At 36.8% G+C, this 24,459-nt stretch overlaps 1 protein-coding gene and 1 long non-coding RNA gene across 18 annotated transcripts in view; both read left to right on the top strand.

Annotated features, from left to right (window-relative positions):
* The window catches only part of ZNF568 (zinc finger protein 568), a 70,628-nt gene that overhangs the window by 18,511 nt on the left and 27,658 nt on the right, over positions 1-24,459 (top strand). For 7 of the 17 annotated variants that reach the window (XM_082708839.1, XM_082708838.1, XM_082708841.1 and 4 more), the window contains 2 exons: positions 7,556-9,115; positions 11,737-15,154. The exons of 7 other annotated variants lie outside the window; for them this stretch is intronic. In XM_082708839.1, coding sequence (XP_082564965.1) covers positions 7,556-9,115; positions 11,737-11,834 — 1,658 coding nt within the window. In that variant the 3' untranslated portion in view covers positions 11,835-15,154. Of the gene's footprint in view, positions 1-7,555; positions 15,155-24,459 lie in introns of those variants that run through there. 3 more of the 17 variants (XM_082708843.1, XM_082708840.1, XM_082708844.1) reach the window with 2 other exon arrangements.
* LOC309852430 lies at positions 760-2,473 on the top strand. The gene is made up of 2 exons (XR_014305203.1): positions 760-1,687; positions 1,913-2,473. It is a non-coding gene; the product is annotated as an uncharacterized lncRNA (long non-coding RNA).

Genomic DNA, 24,459 nt, shown 5'->3' with positions numbered 1-24,459 from the left:
GTAATTTTACCTTATATATGGTGACAGATTACAACAGTAGTTCATAGGCCAGGACTTGGAAGATAACTGAATATAAAGATTAAAAAATATCTAATTATCTGAATTCTAAGTTTCCCACAGTTGAATCTAGAGAAGCCATTATAGAGCTAATAACATAGAAAAGAATATTATTTTGGGTAACAGTATGTCCTCCACGAAGAAAGAATAAAAGCAAAACATAGCAGGATTTGCTGGTAATGACAGTTTCAGCATCGAGAAATGAACACAGGATAAAATGATATTACCTGCTGTTAGCACAATGCAGCGCATCAGATATTGAACAAAGATGACTTGCCTGTGATCTTTTCATTGGATATTTACTTATATGCCTTGTTCTTTAAACATATATGAGAATGACTTGCAATTAAATTGAAAGTTGAAGCTGTCTCCATCATTATTACCAGTTTGGGGCTGGATTCAGTTTGGATAGCCTAAGCTTCAAGTGTTTTTATACAGAAATAAAAGAATTAAAACTTTACGAAAATTGGTATACTTGTCATCTGCAGATTAGACGAGTGCTAAATTTCCTAGGATCATATGGCAGTTAATCTACGCAAAAGTAATGAGAACTTGGGTTATAATTTGCTTCTATGTTACCGTTATTATTTTCTTTTTATATTATTTCTTTCCTTTTTAATATATATTTTTAATTTTTCTCAAAGTAATACATGTACTTTTTTTTTTTAAGATTTTATGTATTCGACAGACAGAGATCACAAGTAGGCAGAAAGGCAGTCAGAGAGAGAGGAGGAAGCAGGCTCCCTGCTGAGCAGAGAGCCCGATGCGGGGCTTGATCCCAGGATCCTGGGATCATGACCTGAGCCGAAGGCAGAGGCTTTAACCTACTGAGCCACTCAGGCACCCCAATACATGTACTTCTTAAAAACAGAAATACAAGGCTTATGATAGTCCCTTCATCTGACCTCATGTTTCACCTCATTTAGGCAATTTTTTTTTTAATAAATGTGTTGGTGGAATAATGCTGCGATATATTTTTTCTTAAGATTTTATTTATTTGACAGAGAGAGAAAGATCATCAGTAGGCAGACAGGCAGGCGGGGGTGTGGGGAGCAGGCTCCCCGGCAAGCAGAGAACCTGTTACGGGGCTCGATCCCAGGACCCCAAGATCATGACCTGAGCCAAAGGCAGAGGCTTAACTCACTGAGCCACCCAGGCGCCCTCATTTAGGCCATTATTTTCATTTCAACTTACTTAGCTATTTCTTTTAGTATTGATCTTTGTTTCTAAATACGTACTTTAAGAATTTTATTGTAGTCATTTTCAGACATTCAAAAATAGAGTATAAGGAATCCTCATGGTATTCATTACTTAGCTTCAGCAGTGATCAACATTTTGCCAGACTGGTTTATCTGTCTTCCCCAGTTTTGTTTTAGTTTTGTTTGCTGAACTATTTTACATTTCACCTTTAAATACCATTGTATGTATCTCTAACAGGTGAAATTATTTAAATATTTACAATATTATTATCACACCTAATAACATTAATAATAGTTTCTTATATCATCTGATATTTAGTCTCTGTTCCTAGTTCCTCAGTTGTCTCAATAATTTATTTTTATAGTTGGATTATTTGATTCAGGATCTAAATAAAGATTAGCGCATTGCATTTGGTTGATACATCTCTTAGGTCTTTTCTTTTTTTTTTTTTTTTTTTTTTTTTTTTTTAGATTTTATTTATTTGACAGACAGAGATCACAAGTAGGCAGAGAGGCAGGCAGAGAGAGAGGGGGAAGCAGGCTCCCTGCTGAGCTGAGAGCCCGATGTGGGGCTTGATCCCAGGACCCTGGGACCATGACCTGAGCTGAAGGCAGAGGCTTCAACCCACTGAGCCACCCAGGTGCCCCTCTCTTAGGTCTTTTCTAATTCATAAGTGTTTCTCCTCCCCCTTCCTCCCAACCCTTCTTTCCCCACATATTTTATTTGTGTAGAATCCAGGTCATTTGTCTTTTAGAACAAGGGTCAGCAATTTTTCTCTTTAGAAGGCCAAATAATAAATAGGCTTGAGGGCCAGATAAGGTCTCAGTCTCATGTTCTCTTTCTCAACAACCCTTTAAGAATGTAAAAAACATGGGGTGCTGGATCGAGACCCAGCTGGGGTTCCACACTAAGCATGGAGTCTGCTTGAGATTCTCTCCTCTCCCTCTGCCCCTCCCCTTGCTCTCACTCTGTTTCTCTCTCAAAGTAAATAAATAAAATCTTTTTTAAAATTGATGAATAGATGGGGCGCCTGGGTGGCTCAGTGGGTTAAAGCCTCTGCCTTCAGCTCAGGTCATGATCTCAGAGTCCTGGGATCAAGCTCCACATCAGGCTCTCTGCTCAGTAGGGAGCCTGGTTCCTCCTCTCTCTCTGCCTGCCTCTCTGCCTAGTTGTGGTCTCTTTCAAATAAATAAATAAAATATTTTTTAAAAATTGATGAATAGATTCATGTATTATGAATCAGAATCCATCTATTTTAAAGATTCTTATTAACTTTTCATTTAAGGCTTTTAGCAGCCATTGGTAATCTTTGGCTAGATCCAATATTTTATTAGAGGTTCCTTCTGCTTTTATTAGCTGAAATTCTCCCATAAAAAAGAACTCAACGGGTGCCTGACTGGCTCCATCAGTGGAGTGTGCAACTCTTGATTTTGGGGTTGTGAGTTCAAGTCCCACACTGGATGTAGAGATTACATAAACAAACAAACAACAACAACAACAACAACAAAAACTAAAAAAAAAAAAAAAGACCGGGACACCTGGGTGGCTCGGTTGGGCAGCTGCCTTCGGCTCAGGTCATGATCCCAGCATCCTGGGACTGAGTCCCACATCCGGCTCCTTGCTCAGCAGGAAGCCTGCTTCTCCCTCTGCCTCTGCCTGCCACTCTGTCTGCCTCTGCTCACTCTCTCTGACCAAAAAAAAAAAAAAAAAGACCTTTGTCAGTAACTGTTTGATTACTCTGAAATATAGTTTTTGCAGGGCAAGAAAGAAAAATACTTGACTCCTTTCCTTCAAAAACATTTTTTTTTCAAGTAGTCTCCATTCCCAGCATGGAGCCCAACATGAGGCTTAAACTCACAATCCTGAGATCAAAACCTGAGCTGAGACCAAGAGTCAGACACTTAACTGACTGAGCCACCCAGGCACCCCCCTTCAAAATCTTTGAGAATGATTGGTGTCCTAGCATTCTCCAGTTTGCCAAGTTAAATCATTATAAATTTATATAATGAGCATCAAAATAAATATTATTCAGCACATATAAATGATATATATGGAAAACATTTAAAAATATGTTTATGTATTTATAAAATATATAAATTATGTTTTAGATATATTTTATATGTGTTATTTATTAATAAGTCTATATTATTAACAATACAGTATTTATTTTAATGTTCAAATTGTCATATCATTAGCCAGAGGATTCTTTAGCTAATTTTATAAATTTCCTGCTCCAGACATAAAATAGCTATTTCTCTAGAAACTCCTGCTTCCTTTAGTGGGAAATTATTTGGAGACCACAATCTGGACACAATAGTTACTCATTAGTACTAGGTTGTCATTGCTTATAGAGCTTGTAAGTGGACAAAGCTAGGAGAATACACTTTTTAGAAAGAAAAATATGTAGTTATATTGATATGTCCAATTCAAATTAAAGAGTGTAGGGGTTGTTACTTACCTTTTTTGTTTTGTTTTTATATCATTTATACTGAAAATCCTGGCTCCTTACTGCATTAAAATATTTATTTGCTTAGTACATATATATTTCTCAACCTTGGCATTGCTGACATTTTGGTTCAGATAATTCTTTCCTGTAGGGCACTATCCTGTGCATTGTAGGATCTTTATATAAGGTGTAGAATGTTTAGCAGCCTCTATAGCTTCTACTTTATTTGGTGCTGGGAGCACCAATCCCCTTTCTCCCCACTTCATTGAGTTGTAACAGCCAAAAATGTCTCCAGATCTTTCAGACATTGCCGAATATCCCTTGTGGGCCCAAACTGATATTTCTCTCTCTCTCTCTCAATATATATATATATGTACATATATATATTCAGTTAGTTAGCTAGTTAGTTCCAAATTAGCAATAATACCAATTTTACTAATAATGAGAAAGACTACTGGAGTGCCTGAGTGGCACAGTCAGTTAAGAAGCCCACTCTTGGGGCGCCTGGGTGGCTCAGTGGGTTAAGCCGCTGCCTTCGGCTCAGGTCATGATCTCAGGGTCCTGGGATCGAGTCCCGCATCGGGCTCTCTGCTCAGCAGGGAGCCTGCTTCCTCCTCTCTCTCTCTGCCTGCCTCTCTGCCTACTTGTGATCTCTGTCAAATAAATAAATAAAATCTTTAAAAAAAAAAAAAGAAGAAGAAGAAGAAGCCCACTCTTGGTTTCAGCTCAGTTGTTGATCTCAGGGTTGTGAGATGGAGCCCCGTGTGGGGTCTGTTCTCAGTGTAGAGTCTGGCTTGAGATTCTCTCTTCTTCTCCCTTTGCCCCTCCCCTGCACACATGAGCACTCTTCTCTCTCTCTAAAATAAATATATAAATCGGGGGTCGGGTGGGGGGAAGACTGCTAGATGTAGTTTAAGGTGTCTTTGGTTGTATTTTTTTCTCCTTTAGGATATAGTCAAATTACTGTGTTTGCAGTCACTTGAATGATTATGGTCCTAACTTCATATGTAGATTTACCAATTTCTATTTGTTTTCAATTTTTAAGAGTTATTTTGGGGTTTTTTTCCCTCTTTTTTTGATTTAACTTTTTTTGCTATGTAAAACACTTAAATGATTCCAGTATAAAACAAGTCAAAGATGTCATGCTTCCACTCAGGATATATAAGTGGAAAAAATCAATGTGTAGAGCAGCATTTAGGATATGCTTCCTTTTTTATAATGAGTGGGAGAGGCATATGTGTATGGATGTATATATGCATATATATATATATATATACACACACATATACATATATATTTAATATATGTACTTTAAAAGAGTATGAGACTAACCCCAAAATTAATAAAAATGCTTACGTGTCAGGCAGTGGAAGAGGAATCATTGTTTCAGGGATAGGATGGAAGCTATTATTCTCTGAATATGCTGCTGATTGGCAATTCCTAATTATCATCAACTTGATATTAATGAAAGATGAGGTTTAGTACTCCTACACCACCACTTTCCCTTTCCTTTTTCTCTGGATATAGATGTATCACAATTTGTGGCCAAATTGGCTTTCACTGTTTACTTTGTTCTTTTGATTGACATACTGTTATACTGAGCCAAGAAATGACTATTAATTACATATCCTTATATAGATTTTTGTCATTCCTGGAGTTACTACTTGCCTAATTTTTCTGTTTGCTTTGTTTTCTGTATGTGTTTAATTTTAATGAGACTCAAGTCTTTGTTTAAATAGGGAATTCATCAGTGTTACTAGTTTTCCTCATTTTGATGAATGAAAGGATAAAAAAGAAATTCTAAAAATCTAACAAATTTTTGATGCTCTTTTAGTAGAACCTAGGAGTTTTTTTGTGGAGCTGCAAATGCCAGTTCTAGAGTTCCAGCTTTGTGGGTCTTTTTGTTTTTAATCTTCTCATCTCCTATCTGGAGGTAAATGCCAGCATTCATGAGGGGCAAGCAGTAGAAAGCTTACCACTCAATATGACGAGTTTACGTAATCCCTAGTGCTTTTTTTTTTTTAAGATTTTATTTATTTATTTGACAGAGAGATCACAAGTAGGCAGAGCAGCAGGCAGAGGGGGAAGCAGGCTCCCCGCTGAGCAGGGATCCTGGTGTGGGGCTCCTTCCCAGGACCCTGAGATCATGACCTAGGCTGAAGGCAGAGGCTTAACCCACTAAGCCACCCAGGTGCCCCCGTAATTCCTAGTTTTTTAGTATGAGCCTCCCTTTACATCTGCTAAATTTAGAGCATGTATAGTTCATTTTCTCCAAAGAGGTAAGCCTTCCTTTTCCTGCTCAGATGGTGGATACATGGCCACTTCCTGTGTGGGTTGTGTGTGGAGGGTGGGGAGGTAATGGTGAAGATGCAATTACAAAGAGCTTATTAGCAGCTAATTTAAGAAGGAAGGGATTTACATAAAGGTATTAAATGTCCTAGAAAACCTTTGAGAGGACTGACTAAGCTTTTAGGAATGAGTTACAGCATTGTATCAGAGAGTAGGCTGCCTAGTTTCTTTTCCCCCATGATCAAGAAATTACTTCTGATGGGGCACCTGGCTGGATCAATTGATGGAGCATGCAACTTTTGATCTCTGGGTTCAAGCTCCACATTGGGAATAGAGCTTACTTTAAAAAAAGAAAAAAGAAAAAAAAAAAAAAGAGGGGGCCCCTGGGTGGCTCAGTCAGTTATGCATCTGCCTTACGCTCAGGTCATGATCCCAGGTCTTGGAATCAAGCCCCACATCAGGCTCCCTGCTCAGTGGGGAGTCTGCTTTTCTCTCTGCCTGCCCTCCCGGCCAACCTGCTTGTGTTCTCTTTCTCTCAAATAAATAAAATCTTTAAGGAAAAAAAAAATGGTTTCTGATTGAACCAGGGAAATGCTTCTATAACCATGAGCTTCAGAACCCTACCACTTCTCCTATAATATTTAGGTAAAATGCTTATTTTATTTCTACTTTTAATTCATTTCTGAATTAAAAAATTGTATGATGATAATCTAAATCACATCCAGAACCCTACATGCAAGTATGTCTAGGAAATACAGTTATAATTCACCCTTTGCAGGTTGGAAAAACATAGAATGAGGTTGGAAAGATGTTACTTAGGCAACTCTGAAATATTTGCCTAGAAAGTATAAGTGTTCCCTATTCAGACCTTAAATTAATCCTCTTCAGACATCTTCCCTGTACCTTTTGAGTACCTAAAACCTCTATTTTGTTAGCTTTTCTTTTGTTTTGTGGCTAAATCACTTTGTTGCTTGAGATTTTCATTTTTATGTACTTTAACTTCTTTTATGTACTTTAACTTAGCTCTTCCATTAGTTAATAGTTCCCTTTATCCCTTTCATCTCTGTTCTTTTGTTGAAATTTCTTGTTCACCCTTCTTTACACTCCTATTTCCTTTGTTCTTGTGGGTTTGACCTTTTATTTTCTTTACTGTCATTTTAATGGAATTTAAGGGAAGAGGAGAAATAAACATACACATTCAATCTACTGTGTTTAACCACAGTGTTAATTTTATCCTCTGATCATTTTGACTCCCTATCCATTTATATGGTCACCCTTTTCATCTCAATTATTCTGTTCATGTTACTGATTTCTGCATTGTATAAGCATACTTTTAAAAGCAGTCAAAGCTATTTAGGCCTATCAATGTCAGTTTTCTCTCCAAAATATTTTCTATAGCAGTTAACCTCTTAAAACTTAGAAACTAGAGTAATTTGCACTCTTTCATATTGGGAAACTAGAATCAGCATAAAAGATCACTCTATAAGAGCAAATTTCTGAAATATAATTAATAGTGTAGTAGCAGAAAAATTCAAAGTAATAATTTTTGGTCCTCCATTTTAGAAGTTTGGGAAGTTGATGAACAGAGCAAGAAGCAACAGGAAACACTTGTGAGGAAAGTCACATCCATCTCCAAGAAAACTCTGATTAAGGAAAATGTCATTGAATGTAAAAGAGTTACAAAAATATTTCCTTTGAGCTCAGATATTCTTACTTCAAGACAAAACTTCTTTGACTGTGACTCACTTGATAAGGGTTTGGAACATAATTTAGATTTACTTAGTTATGAGAAGAATTGTGTAAGAGAGAAAAACTATGACTATAATAAGTATGGGAAGCCTTTTTACCACTGCTCATCCCATGCTCTAACCCCCTTTAAGTGTAATCAGTGTGGACAAGATTTCAGTCATAAATTTGACCTCATCAGACATGAAAGAATTCATGCTGGAGAGAAACCCTATGAGTGTAAGGAATGTGGAAAAGCCTTCAGCAGGAAGGAAAATCTTATTACACATCAAAAAATTCATACTGGGGAAAAACCGTATAAATGTAATGAATGTGGAAAAGCTTTCATTCAGATGTCAAACCTTATTAGACACCAGAGAATTCATACGGGGGAGAAACCTTATGCATGTAAGGACTGTTGGAAAGCCTTCAGTCAAAAATCAAATCTTATTGAACATGAGAGAATTCATACTGGAGAAAAACCCTATGAATGTAAAGAATGTGGAAAATCCTTCAGCCAGAAGCAAAACCTTATTGAGCATGAGAAAATTCATACTGGGGAGAAACCTTATGCATGTAATGAATGTGGTAGAGCCTTTTCTCGAATGTCATCTGTTACTCTACACATGAGAAGTCACACAGGGGAGAAGCCCTATAAATGTAATAAATGTGGAAAAGCCTTCTCTCAATGCTCAGTATTTATTATACATATGAGAAGTCATACAGGTGAGAAACCCTATGTGTGTAGTGAATGTGGGAAAGCATTCTCTCAAAGTTCATCCCTTACTGTACATATGAGAAATCATACAGCTGAGAAACCCTATGAATGTAACGAGTGTGGAAAAGCCTTCAGCAGAAAAGAAAATCTCATTACACATCAGAAAATTCATACTGGAGAGAAACCATATGAATGTAATGAGTGTGGGAAAGCTTTTATTCAGATGTCAAACCTCATTAGACACCAGAGAATTCATACTGGTGAGAAACCTTATGCATGTACAGTATGTGGGAAAGCCTTTAGTCAGAAATCAAATCTCACCGAACATGAGAAAATTCATACTGGAGAAAAACCCTATAATTGTAATCAATGTGGAAAAGCTTTCAGTCAGAGACAAAATCTCCTTGAGCATGAAAAAATTCATACTGGAGAGAAACCGTTTAAATGTAATGAATGTGGTAAAGCCTTTTCTCGAATCTCATCTCTTACTCTTCATGTGAGAAGTCATACAGGGGAGAAACCGTACGAATGTAATAAATGTGGAAAAGCCTTCTCTCAATGCTCATTACTTATTATACATATGAGAAGTCATACTGGTGAGAAACCTTTTGAATGTAATGAATGTGGGAAAGCATTCTCTCAAAGAGCATCCCTTTCTATACATAAGAGAGGGCATACAGGTGAGAAACGCCGAGTGTACTAAATGAGGGAAAGGTCTTTTCTTAAATTCAACCCATGCTTTGTTCTTGAAACTTACTGGCATAAACTCAAAAAAATGAACAAGATCTTTATGGAAAAATTGTAAAGCTTTATTGAAGGGCATAAGACTTGAATAAATTGAGAGAAATACCATATATACAGATGGAAAAACCCCCAATATCATAAAAATATCAGTTCTCCGAGAATTAATTTATAGACCTTATATAGTTCCAAACATCTAACACGAATTTTCTAGGATCTTTGCAAAATAATTCTAAAATTCATGTGAAATGGAAGTCCCTGGATTGCCAAGACAATTTTGAAAAGGAGGAGACAGGACACATCTTCTACCATATACTACACAAAAGTTGTGGTTGTTAAATAGTGTCTTATATTAGAGCATAAATAGGTAAATAAACAGATTTTACAGAATAGAATGCCTAGAAATAAACCAGTGAATATACATGAATTTGGTGTATTAGTAGACATGATATCATGAATCAGTAGAGAAATGAAACAGCCAATAAAATTTGTTAAAGTATTTGGTTCTCCATATTAGAGAGAAAATAACTACATGCAACCTTCCAATGTATAAAGAAACAGAATTCCAAAGGATTTAAACACTGGAACTGAAAGGCAAACTGAAGTTCTTGGAAGGAAATACAGGATGTTGTCTATGATTTTTGAGGCAGGGAAACATTTTTTAAAAGATGAAAAGACTCTGCAGTTCCATTTCTGTATGTTCATTCTAAAGAAAAAACACCCATAAGAAATATATATATAAATTGAAAACAAGCTAAATACTGATGGGGTAATGGATAAAGTGTGATACAGTCAAGTGATGGAATAGTATATAGCCGTTAAAAGTAATAGACTAGATCTGTATTTTGTAACATAGATAGTTATGTAAAACAGTGTAGAGTGAAAAAAAAAATCCCCAAATGAAACATTATATAATGACATTCATGTAAACTGGAGTTAAATCATGAACAGTTTTTAGTATTGAAATATGTTTTTAGTATTGAAATATGTATGTATTTAAAATAGACTAGAAGGGTACATACCAAATTATTGTTAGTATTGTCTCTGGCAAGAGATTAGGTTTCAAAGTGTTGATCAAAAGGGGCTTTAGCTTTATTTGTAATTTTTATGCCTTAAAAAAGATTGATAGCATATAAAATCTTAATGATAACAGTGGCAATATGGATGTCTTGTCTTAATGGAGTTTTTTATAGTTATTTCTTAGAATTTATGGGCTACGGGAAGCCTGTGCCCATAGAAAAAAAACATTATGATGGATCCCTATGCCCTATCATATGCTGAACTATTTTATCAAAAATATTTCCAGAAAAGTAGTAATTGGAAGTAATAGTCCTATTTACTACATATAATATGAAATTACCATACTTTATCAATCTTTTGATGCTTTTATTCACATTTTAACATTTCTAAAATTGTCTTTCAATCAATTATGTCTTAGATTTAAGTAAATATGTACTTATTAAGAATTTGAAAATCAGATGGCAGTGTGATACATCAAGTGTGATTTTATTTACCATTTTAGGGCATCATTGTCTACTAATGATCCCTTCTCTCAGTATGTCTCACGTTACTTGGCAATAGATTTATTGTATTTGTAGTGATTTAATTAGTAATATATTTGAAGTCATTGTGGAGACAGTAAGATTGTCCTGAGAAATTGACTATGTTACATCAGTTGTCTTGCCCTGTAAGTTTCCATACAACCCGGATAAACATTAATATCATTGTTAATCATTGCAACATTTTGAAATGAGAAAACCTTTTATTTTCGTGAGATGGCCATAAGCAGTTTTGTAACATAGCTTCACTTTAAACCTACAGATCATTTTATTCCTTTCTCAACCCCTAATTTACATGACCTATCTCATTTTGGGTGGTAGTGGTCTCAGACCCTGAGCAGTGATAACAGAATTCCTCTAAAAAGATCTCATTCTCTATAACAATATATGAACCAACTCTTATTTAAAGTAATGCTTTATTAAAACAACTCTACAATATTACTTGATATACAGAAAACCATTAGTGCCTTTATAAAAAGGAGATTAGAATTGGGGCTGTTGATCAAAAGGGAACTTTAGCAATGAATGTTTAAATGTTAAGTAAGTTTGTTTGAAGGTGATTCTGCAAAACAAAACCTCAAACTACAGTTGTGATATATAAGCATGACTGTTTCAATTTTTACTTTTATTAGCTTTTTTAAAAAGCTTGACAGTGATTTATTATAGTTACAAATTGCAGGTAGTGATTTTCATGTAAATAACAGTTTACCAAAACTTAAGTATCTAAATGAGTATTGTCATTTCATAGTCTCTTCTTTAACAGGTTTTATGCTAAGTCCAATTTTGCCAGCACAACTAATTTTTGTGGACTTTTTAAAAAATAATTTTCAAACTTTGTGTGTTATCTGCGTAACAAGACCTGTGTTTGATGAGGACATGCAGAAATTGAAAATCTTGTGCATTTTTGGTAGAAATGTAAAATTGTATGGCTTCTGAGGAAAACAGTTGGGCAGTTTCTCAAAAAGTTAAACTTATAATTACCATATGATTCTGCATTTCAGTATCTAAGAAGACATCCAGAAGAACTGAAAGCAATTTCAATTGCTCTCTCTCAAATTGGTCCTTGTACACCAATGTTCATAGCAACATACTAATATAGCCAAAAAATGGAAAAAATCTATCTGTCCAGCAGTGGATGAATGGATAAACAAAATGTGAGATAGACATATAATGGAATATTATTCAGCCACACAAAAGAAAGAAATTCTGACCCATACCACAATGTAAATTTACACCTTGGAATCATTATGCTAAGTGAATTAAGCCAAACTTTTATGTTCTTTTATGAGCAAAAATTGTATGATTCCACTTATATGAGGTAACTAGTTCACAGAGAAAGTAGAATAAACAGATTACTGAGGTAGGGAGGTAGAAATGGAGAGTTATTATTTAATGGGGACATTGGTTCTGTTGCATATGAGAAAATAGTGATGATGATTATAAAACATTATGAATGTATTTAATGCCACTTAATAGTACACATAAAAATTGTTAAAATATTGTCTTATGTTATTTATATTTTAACACACATGCACATACACAAGCTCAAAAATACCCTATTTTGTAATGCCAACATTTGAGTTATTTAAGTCATTCTCTGTTGATAACTTTTTCTCTTGATTCTTTCTCACCTTTCCTATATTTTTGCTTATATAGTAGTTTTGATTGTATACTGAACATTGTAAATGATGTGTTGTAGAGATTCCCAATTTTTTTCAAAGATTTTATTTATTCATTTGAGAGAGAGCGACAGAGATTAGCACACAAGGGGGGGAAGAAGCAGAGGGAGAGGGAGAAGCAGGCTCCCCGCTGAACCAGCCAAGAGCCTGATATGGGGCTTGTTCCCAGGACCTGGAGATCACGACCTGAGCTGAAGGCAGATGGCTAACCATCTGAGTCACCCAGGCACCCGAGATTCTCAATTTTGTTACAATTTTCTGGAGAATGTTGACTTTTGTCCTGAAAACAATTACCTTGGCTAGATTTAAAATCCTGTTTTTCTCCCCTCAGAAAAGCAGTAGCCGAAATATCTGCTATTCTTAGTCTTCTGTTGATTCCTATAGACTATGGAGTTTACATAAATTTGTGAGGTTCAGGCATCCGTCAAAGATTTGGGCCAAATTTTTATGTTGATATTGAATTTCCTCTCTGTAGCTCCCTCCTTTCTGGGATTTAACTATTTTTGAACTACTTTAGCAGCTCAAACTTCGTTGTCCAACTTCTCAGGCCGTTTAGACTGTGGCTTTCTACTTGAATTCAGCTACCCTATTCCACAGAGGCTTGGAAGTACCACTATGTGATAATCTGTATAAATATTAATGTCTCGTAGTATACTTTTTTCCAAAGGTCAACTCCCCTTCATTTTTTTGCCTGCTTTTAGTTGTTCCCCAATGCCTTCACATTGTACTCGTGTGTGTGTGTAAAATCTGTGTAGTCTAGAGTTTATTATCTTTTATGGTAGTCTGAAATAATGTAGTTTGCCACTAGCAAAAGTAGAACTAGAAGATGACATTTGAGCAAAGGAAGTGAGGGAATGAGTGATGGAGGATAAAGAACACTTAACTATAAAGAACAAACTTCAAAGACCCTGCAATGGTCCAGGCACCTGGGTGACTCAGTTAAGTGTATGCCTTCAACTCAGGTCACGATCCAGAGTCCTGGGATCAAGCCCCGTATTGGTCCCCCTGCTCAGTAGGGAATCTGCTTCTCCCTCTCGCTCGCTCGCTCGCTCTTTCAAGTAAATAAATACAATCTTAAAAACAACAACAACAAAGACCTTGCAATGCGGGCATGCTTGACATATTCAAAGAATCGTAAGGATGGGGCGCCTGGGTGGCTCAGTGGATTAAAGCCTCTGCCTTCGGCTCAGGTCATGATCCCAGGGTCCTGGGATTGAGCCCCGCATCTGGCTCTCTGCTCAGCAGGGAGCCTGCTTCCTCCTCTCTCTCTCTCTTCCTGCCTCTCTGACTGCTTTTGATCTCTGTCAGATAAATAAATAAAATCTTAAAAAAAAAAAAGAATCGTAAGGAGTAGGACACTATGGTCAAAGTAAAAGAAGATAGTAGTAAGTGATGAAGTTTATTAAGATGTTGGGGATCAGATTAAGTAGTACCTTGAAGAGGAGTCTAGGAGGGAAAATAGGTTTTGTAAAAAATGGAAAACCATTGGAAGGCTTTGAGCAAAGAATTGACACAATCTGACTTTTATGTTTTAAAGGAATTGCCTTATAAGACCTAATGATAATAGAGGGTAGAGGAGGAAGTATGGAACCAGAGGTAGAAATCAAGAGGCTTGAGGTAATAGTCACTTAAATCTGGGTGATGATGGTTGATGTATTGAGAAATAGAAATTTCTTGAGATATTTTCAAGGTAGAGCTTTAAAGACTTGGCCATTAGGTTTGGTGTGGTCCATTAGAGGAAGAGAAGAATCAAAACCATTGCGAAGATTTTTGGCCTGATCAACTTGAAGGAAGCAGTGTCCATCTGTTGAGATGGAAGAGCTGCAGGGTAAGCTGTTTGTAGAGTCTAGATGGATAGAAAGACATGCCTAGATTTCCAAGCACAGGAATATCCTAGACAGAAGGATCTAGAATCCAGGGGAGAAGTATGACTAGTGGTATACTTTCATGAGTTGCAGAATATTCATTGTAATTAAAGTCAATGGACTGGATGAGAAAAGATCTAGCGACTGACTGGTGGGGGGAACTCCAGCATTTAGACGTCAGAGAAATAAAGAGGAAGTAGCATAGGAGGCAAGAAATTGAGAGCAGGGAATTAGGACAAAAACCCAAAGAGGGTAACGTACTGGAAGAAAAGTGAAGGAAGTGTTTTAAAAAGGAGAAAATAATGAACTTTATCAAATTTTGTTAGTTGGTCAAGTGAAGATAAGTCTGAAAAACTGTTGAGTTATTTACCAATGTTAAAGTCACTGGTGACCTAGTAAAATTCTGAGAGTAAAGAGGTAAAATGACTATAGTGATGGGAGACTTTACAATCTCTCTAATTGCCTGATTAAGCAGACAAATGTTATTGGCTTATAGATAATTTGAACAGCACAATTAACAAATTTGATCTATTGGGACATACCTAGAACATGTAACTGGCAACTTCAAAATACACATTCCTTCCAAGCAAATATGAAGCATTTATGGAAGTTGATCAATTTCACTCATGTAATTTAAGAAACAAAGGAAAGAAAAAAAGAAAGAAACCAAAAAGAAGAGTCTTAAATACAGAGAACAAACTGGTGGTTGCCAGAAGAAAGATGGGTGGGGAAATGGTGAAATAAATAAAAGGGATTAAGGCTCTACTTATCATGGTGAGTACTAAGTAATGTATAGAATTGTTGAATCTTATTGTACACCTGAAACGTAACACTGTATGTTATTTATACTTCAATAAAAAAAAGTATCAACCAAATATCAGTAAATGGTATCTCAGACTGCATTCATCACATTGCAGTTAGACCAGCCATCTGTTAGAAAAAACGTACGACCTCTCAGTGTATCAGAAAACAAGTTGTCAAAGACTCCTGGGGTCATTCAAAAAGACATAGGAGTCAATTGAAAGGACTTTTACTGGCCAAAGATAATTATAACAAGGAAACGACTAATGACTACAGAGGATTGAAATACAGCAATTTGTAAAATCCATAAGATCAAATGCTGGAAGAAAGCAAGAAATCAAAACTCACTTTTTGTCAATGATAGTGGTACCAACTCCTTATATTGAAAACACAATAATTAAAGGGAAAGAAATAATGTGGGGCTCCTGGGTGTCTCAGTGGATTAAAAGTTTGCCTTTGGGGTGCCTGGGTGGCTCAATGGGTTAAAGCCTCTGCCTTTGGCTCAGGTCATTGGGATCAAGCCCTGCAACGGGCTCTCTGCTCAGCATGGAGCCTGCTTCCTCTCTCTCTCTCTCTGCCTGCCTTTCTGCCTTCTTGCGATCTCTGTCAAATAAATAAATAAAATCTTTTGAAAAAAAATTAAAGTCTGCCTTCAGCTCAGGTCATGACCCCAGGGTCCTAGGATCTATCCCTGCATCAGACTCCCTGCTCAGCACGGAGCCTGCTCCTCCCTGGCCCTTTGCTCCTACTCCTGCTGCAGGCTCTATCTCTCTCTCTCTCCCCCTGGTGTGAGTGTGCTCTCTTTCTCTGTCAAATAAACAGAAAAATATTTTTTAGAAAACAATTAAAAATGTATCCTGCTTTCTCTATGTACTATGAATTCTATTTCATAGTACCAAATAGTCCTAATAGAAGTATCAAATAGCTAAATAATCTATATGGAAAAGTTCTATACAGAAAAATTTAAATTAATAATTGTAAGAAGAAGGTGAGAATTAGAAAAAGCAGTATTTTAAACCACAACAAGATACCCATTCAAGCATTAAGCATCAATGTATGCTAAAATTAAATAAAAGGTGATTGAGAAATGGATATTTTTAGGATACCAAAATGTCACTCTACATAAAACGCAACTTTGAAGTGGAAAGATCAGTTTCACCACTGGCCAATCTCAGCCTCAAAGTAGAACAATGAAATATTATGTACTAATTGATGTTATATAAAGACAGAGCCAATAATTTTTAAAATCTAATCAAACATTTAATTTCATTTAACAATATACATAAAATGAGGAGGAAAAAAATAATGCCATGGGACACCTGGGTGGCTATCAGTTAAGTGTCTGCCTGTGGCTGAGGTCATGATTCCAGGATCCTGGGATCAAGTCCTGCATCAAACTCCTTGCTCCACAGGAGGCCTGCTTTTCCCTCTATCTGCCACTTCCTCTTCTTGTGCTCACTTGCTCACTCTCTCTGGCAAATAAATAAGATCTTTTAAAAAAAGAGTTAAATAATGCCAAAAAGAAGCAATCAGTTAAGTCCCAAATATATTTTTTTAGTACAACTCCCCCAATTCATTAAGGCAATGACATGAAAAGAGGAATATTCTAGATTAAGAGACTTGGGAGACCACAATCAAATGCAATGCATGAACCCTATTTGAGTACTTTATTTATGAAAACAATAGCAAAAAGATATTTGTAAGTATAGTGGTAACTTAGTGGTAACTTACTTCATCTTTCTGAGGACTAATGACGTAGAATACCTTTTTATATATTGTTGGCCATTTAGATATCTTCATTTGTGAAGTGCCTGTTGTAGTCTATTGCCCATATATTTATTGACTTGCTGTCTTTATTAATCTGTGGATATATGTTCTGGACATATACCTTTATCAGATGTATGCATTATTTTCTCCCAGTAGCTTGATTTCTTACTTTCTTTTTTTTTTTAAGACTTCCTTTATTTATTTGACAGAGAGAAACCCAGCAAGAGAGGGAACATAAGCAGGCAGAGTGGGAGAGGGAGAAGAAGGCTTCCCACCGAGCAGGGAGCCCAACTCCATGTTGCATGCGGGGGACTCCATCCCAGGACCCTGGGATCATGACCTGAGCCAAAGGCAGACGCTTAACGACTGAGCCACCCAGGCATCCTGATTTTTTACTTTTTTAACGGTGTCTTTTAGTGAGCAGAATTTCTTAGTGACGTCTAATTTATCAATATATTTTATTTTATGGTGAGTGCTTTTTGTGTCCAGTTTTAAATACCTTTGCCTATAGTGGGGCACCTGGGTGGTTCAGTTGGTTAAGCATGTGCCTTCAACCCAGGTCATGATCCTGGAGTCCTGAGATGGAGTCCTGTATCCGGCTCTCTGCTTCTCCCTTCTTTCTGCCCCTCTCTCCACTCATGCTCTCTCTTGCATTCACTCTTTCTCTCAAATAAATAAAATCTTAAAAGAAAAAAGAAAGAAAAGACCATTCTTTAACCATTGAATTTTAGTGGCTTTTTTGTCATTAAACCAGATATCTAAATATGCTGTCTGTTTCTGGACTTTCTATTCTGTTCTGTTGATCTGCTTACCTATTCTTGCACCAAACCAGTTTTATTTACTGTGACTTCAGCACAGTCTTGATATCTGGTAATAGTAACCCGTCAGCTTCTTCATATTTCCTTAGTTTTATAGATCCTCTGCATTTCTGTACTACTTTTGGAATGAGCCTGCCAGTTTCCACAAAAATTGTGCTGCAATTTTTATTGGGAGCACATTGAATTTATAGATCAATTTGAATGAAAATTGGCGTTCTAATAACAATCTTAAAATCAATGAATGTGGGGAATACGGTGAGGGGCTCAGTCGATTGGGCTTTAAACTCTTGATTTCAGCTCTGGTCATGGGATTGGTCCTCTCTGTTGGGCTCCCTGCTTGGTGCAGAGTCGGCTTGAGATTCTGTCTTCCTCTCCTTCTGCCTCTGCCCCTGTTCGTATGTGCTCTATAAATAAATAAATAGATAAATAAATAAAATAGTTTTTAGAATTAAAAAAATAAAAAATCGTAAAAGAAAAAGCAATACAAGGGATGAATGAACATAGGATTCAGGATGATATTTGATCCTTTAGGAGCAGAAGGGGGATGGGGAGGGGCTATATATAATTACATATAGGTTATTATCAAGGTCATAGATATTTTGCTGGGTGGTGGATTCATGAGTGCTTATAACATTATTTAAAATAAATAATTTCATAAATCAGTTTAGGATAAATTATGATATTGTGACAAATGTGTCCAAAGTCTTAATGACTTACAACAACAAGGAAATATTTCTCATATTCACATCCATTGTAAATTGGCAGCTGTTCTGCTCCATATCACCTTTATTGCAGGACCCAGATGGAAAAAGCAGCACTTCATAGAACATGACAGTCTCATGGCAGAGGGAAAGACAGATGGTAAAACCATTTAAAGCTCTTAAAGCTTCTTCTCTGAACTGGCATATTTCATTTTTACATAGTTCCATGTCTGGAATCAGTGGACAGGAAGCATAATACTGATATTATGTTTTAAAATTGAAATCTACCACACTAACCAACTAAATAACCCAATGTAGGCCCTAAGTGGACTTGATGGCATTGTATGTGTATAACCCAAGGGTTTTTATTTATATCTTTATATCTTTATATTTTATATTTATATAGAAAATATATATATAATAATCTATATAAAATAAATATATTTGTTTTTATATATAACAGCACAATTTATATATATATATATATATATATGTGTGTGTGTGTGTGTGTGTGTGTGTGTATATACATATATATATGTATATATATGAAACTATAACTATGTGCACCTGAGAGGTACCTGGCTGGCTCAGTCAGTGGAGGAACCTTGATCTCAGGGTTGTAATTTTGAGCTCCATATCAGGTGTAGAGATTATTTAAACTCTTAAAAAAAAACTTTTAAACAAATTTTGTTCATTCCCTATGTGCACCTGAAGTAAAAGTATCAAAACCCAGCAAAACAAAAGATAACGTTAGGAGGCATGGATCTGGTATTTACATTTATTTTCAATTGAATTACATTCCTTATAATTCTCAAATCCAAACAACGTCCTAAAACTTGACTGAATGAGCTCTAAAATAAGTAGTTCTGGGAGAGAAAAAAATACATATATGTATATATATATATACACATATATATGAGACCACCTACTTCCCAAGCTGTGATTAAGGTATATCTGTAAAGTCAAATTTTTCAGATGAAATTGTGATGCAAGAGTGCAGTTAGGTGTCCTATGATTTTCAAAAGGTGAGTTGGAAGTCTCCATTTCTATATCAACTGTGTCCCAAGAATTACTAGGAAGGGTTTGTAGGATTTTGCTCAAGTAAGAAGGATGAGTACATGGTTTATTTAATCATGTTAACATTAGCCTTTCTTTTTGGATTTAATGTAGTGGGTCTCAAAGTTTGCCAAAAGGCAACCTAGATCTAGGTTAGTTTTGTTTGATTATTTTGAGGTCTGTATGGGGGGGTGCGGAAATGGGCAAGATCTCCAACGGGACCGAATCCCATGACCTATTGATCCCTACCCAGCCTAGAGTAAGCCCTTTAACCAATTGAATGGGGACTGAGTATGCTGAAACACTTTAAAATGCGTAGGGCAGAGGCCAAGATCCTTGGGGTCTAGGGTTATTTCCAATTCAGAAGTGTGGGAATGAGGACAAAGAGGAAATGAAAGGTCAGTGCTATTTTAAGATTGAAATAAACTTTCAGGACTTATGAAGGCTTCAACACACTTAAAATCAAATGTGACAAAAAAAAAAAAAAAACAGCCTACACCAAGATTATTTTTATATGTCTACATAAAACTGTGTTGAGAATTAGATCTGCAAATTGAATTTTAGAGACTTGAGATTATAAATGGCAATTTTTATATTGTAGTTCTCATACTTTAAAGCCTCTATATAGGTCCAAAATATTTGTAGGCCCTTGATTAGTCCACAGGTGTCAGGCTGTTTGCCTGTCATTACTTTTTCCTTTTCTCAGCCTTGACTCATGTCTCTAAAACTTCCCCACCCATTTATTTAATGACTGAAGTTTTTCTTTTCTTTTTTATTCTTTTTAAAATTGAGGTATAATTTACATACAGTAAAAATAGAAAAATCTTAAGTATGCATCATATGTATATAATTGTGTATTTACCACCCAGGTAAAGAAATAGAGTATTTCCATTCCCTCAGAAAGTTCCCTTGGCGGGGCACCTGGGTGGTTCAGTGGGTTAAGCCTCTGCCTTCAGCTCAGGTCATGATCTCGGGGTCCTGGGATTGAGCCATACATCGGGTTCTCTGCTCAGCAGGGATCCTGCCTCCCTCCCCTCTCTCTGCCTGTCTCTCTGCCTACTTGTGATCTCTCTCTCTCTGTCGAGTAAATAAATAAAATTTTTTAAAAAAGAAAGAAAGAAAGTTCCCTTGGCTTCTTCCTGGACAATAACCGTCCCCTTCTGAGATAATCATTCTTCCCACTTCCATTTCCATAGATTAATTTTGCTTGTTTTAGGGCTTTATGTAAATGGAATCGGACAGTGTTTTTGGTATCAGGCTTCATTTGCTTAGACACTGTGAGATTCACCCATGTTTCTGTGGTGGCAGCAGGTTCTTTTTATTGCTGAGTAATCAGGGCATAATTTGTTTATCCAATCACCAGTCGATGAATAATTGGGTTTTTCCAGTTTGGGACTATTACAAATAAAGCTGCAAGGAACATTTATATGCAAGTCTTTTGTATAGATCTATGTTTTCATTTCTCTTAGATAAACACCTAGGAGTGGATTAGGTGGATCAGACAGATGTATATGTTTATGAAAGTTCTCAATTTTTGATACTGCTAATTCAGTGTCAGTAGATTCATTTTTCTTAGCCTGGCAAGTCATGGAAACTTAGCCACTGATTTATACTGATATCTTTGTATACCAACAAATACAGATGAACATCAGCTGCACTGGCAGCTGCTTTGGTTAGAGTGCCAAGGCAGAGCTTCAGCAGCTGTTTCTGGAGCATAATTAATGACAGTCTAGTGTTCCCAGATAACCAGCTGCTCTTTCTCCTCTACCTAAATTTAACAACTGAAAGCAACATGAGCAGCCATTTTAGGTAATACTCCCAATATAGTTTCTGTTACATGAGCTTGGTAGAGAGCTATGCTATGACTGGTGCCCCATTCCAAAGTTGTTTCTTCCCATTGATGATACTTCTGCAAGTTTTAGAGAGGTTCAAGTCACAATCAAATTTGTATTAGCCTCAGCCTTTCTGATTTTACTTTCTTGTTGCATGTTGGACAGTAACTTTCTAAGATCTGATTAGTCTAAGGTGCAAGTGTGATTTCTGCTTTGTCTGGGAGTTGTTTGAAGGGACAAATACTAAGGGGAGAGAATAAGCCATAAGTGTTATTTAAATGGGAGGCATCAAAAATGATCTGATCTTTAAATCAAAGTGTTAAAGTGGAGGTGGACACAAAGGTGGATGACTTTGCAGCAGAAGGCAATAAGGCATGTCCCATAGGATGACTAATGCCTTCATGTTAGAGGTGCAAGAGGGGCACCTCTGAATAAAAGACTTTATCTCTTGCACTTTCTTAGACACTGGTCTAATCTTTAGTATACACCCCAGGGTGGGACAAACAAGTGCTACAAGAGGGAGATTATAGCCAGCCTTGAAATTTTCATTAAGGATGTAAATGTGATCTTATTTTCTTGGGAGTCTTTGGTCACATTAATTAGAATACAGAAGGTTATTTCTTCAAAGACCAAGTGAATATCCAGTCACATCATTTGTGTTTTCAAGTAGTGCTTCTAAAATTGTCTGTGATGAAATACAAAGGTTTTTTTCCTTTTTTAAAGTCTGCAATCTGTTGTGAACCAAGAATTTTGGAAAATATAATAAATACAAATTGCTTGAAAAAGAAAAAAAGACAGAACACAAGCTCCAATTTTTTTTAGTTTTAGCTTTAACAGACATAGAATTAGATTTCCATAAATATAACCAGAACAAACATAACATAGGGGAAAAAAGAGTATAAATATCTGTTCACATTTTTCATTAACTTGTGCATAGGGATGAATGATATGGAGAATTCTTATTACACATAATTTTTATAGATTCATAATCATAAGCAAATGAAATATGAAAAAAATAGCAATTCTTGGGGCGCCTGGGTGGCTCAGTGGGTTAAAGCCTCTGCCTTCAGCTCAGGTCATGATCCCAGGGTCCTGGGATGGAGGCCTGCATCGGCCTCTCTGCTCAGCAGGGAGCCTGCTCCCCGCACCCCGCCTGCCTCTCTGCCTACTTGTGATCTCTCTCTCTCTCTGTCAAATAAATAAATAAAATCTTTTTAAAAAATAGCAATTCTCCATAAGGTGTCTATATGCACACATTGCACACAGTACATAACATTTTTCAGAGTTTCTGTGACAAATGAGCTGTTTAATCTGTGACAAATGAGCTGTTTAATTTATGGAGTAGGAAATTCTCTCTCCTGTGCCACCAAATCCTCAGCCACCTTTCACTCTCACATCTGTCCACAGGCCCCAGAGTCTACACTCTTTCTTCTACCCTAGTAAGAAATGCCTCTGCCACTTCCAACAGTCTCAACCACCTCACAAGTTTCACCTGGGCTTCTTCTCAAGAGTGATTTCTGTTCCCGAAGCTTTGTCCTCTTCCTTCCTTCCAAAGAATCTGATTTGCAGGTATCTTTAGTTCTGTGATTTTTGCTGATGTTTAAAGCCAAAGACATTCTCTCTCTCTCTCTCTCTCTCTCTCTCTCTCTCTTTTAAGGATTTTATTTATTTTTTTGACAGAGAGACAACGAGAGAGGGAACACAAGCAGGGGGATTGGGAGGAGAAGCAGGCTACCCACTGAGCAAGGAGCCCGATACAGGGCTCGATCCCAGGTCTCTGGGATCATGACCTGAGCCAAAGGCAGACATCCAATGACTGAGCCACCCAGGTGCCCCAAGATATTGTCCCTTTATGTGGAATCTTCACTCTGGGGCTTAAGTTCATATCTTTTCTACAGGAAGCCAGTTCTCTGGTGGTAAGTGCTTGTGTTCAGCACAACAGACAGCTCCAGTCTATCTTTTCTCTGCTGATTTCCATCAGAGGTGTTAGAAGATTTCAATATTTTCTTTCTTTTTAAAATTTATTTTGTTAAATTTAATTTTTTCAGTGTTCCAAGATTGTTTATACTCCACACCCAGTGCTCCATGAGATACGTGCCCTCCTTAATACCCACCACCAGGCTCACCCATCTCCCCACCTCCCTCCCCTCCAAAACCCTCAGTTTGTTTCTCAGACTCCACGGTCTCTGATGCTTCATCTCCTCCTCCAATTTACCCCAATTCACTTTTCCTTTCCTTCTCCTAATCTCCTCCATGTTATTCCTTATGCTCCACAAGTAAGTGAAAACATATTATAATTGACTTTCTCTGCTTGACTTATTTCACTCAGCATAATCTCCTTCAGTCCCATCCATGTTGATACAAAAGTTGGGTATTCATCCTTTCCAGTGGCTGTGTAATATTCCATTGTATATATGGACCATATCTTCTTTATCCATTCATCTGTTGAAGGGCATCTTGGCTCTTTCCACTGTTTGGCGAGCCTACCTGTGATTAAGGGCAGCCCGGGTATCATGAATCTGGCCATTAGTTATAAGCAGAAATATTTGGGGGTAAGGGTGTTTGAAAACATTTTCTTTTGTAATAAAAGGGATATAATCAGCTAGCACAGTCCTTCCCCTTAATTTTTGCTAAACAGTGGTGACCAGCCTTGAGTCCCTTATAAGGCATCATTCCCTGTGAGAAAGAGACAACCACCTGGTAGAAGGTCAATTATGTTAGATGTCTCTTTCCATCATGGCTGGGATAGAGAGTCACCTCACAAGTATAGACACATATTATCTTAGATTTTCTTCTCTGCCTATGATGTTTTTGACAACATCACCAACCACAGATGCAGAATGCTTTATCTACCTCTTTGGCATCCTGCACAGCATTTTTTCTGAGCAACACATTCATGCCTGGGGAATTAACGGGTCTTAACACAAATTCCATCACCTAGAATCAGCTAGACCAACTGAAATGCCAGTGGGAGACATCATTCTAAAAGACAGGAGTTCTGTATTATAGGACATAAAATATATTCTGAATTTGAGACCATTATGGCCTCCCCCCATACTCAAATACATGCTCCAGGAAGGGGTTAAGTGGGAGTGACTTCTCTCACTATAATACCTAATGGCCTACTCATAGAATTTGAGCTTTGCTTGTATGGAGGTATTAGTCCCCTAAGGGCAATGCTTGCACCTGGAGATACACCTATAGC

This window comes from Mustela nivalis (genome assembly GCF_964662115.1).
Source record: "Mustela nivalis genome assembly, chromosome: 18".
NCBI classification, from domain to species: domain Eukaryota; kingdom Metazoa; phylum Chordata; class Mammalia; order Carnivora; family Mustelidae; genus Mustela; species Mustela nivalis.
Note: the sequence above shows the minus strand (reverse complement) of the source record. Positions and strands in the feature narration are given on the sequence as shown.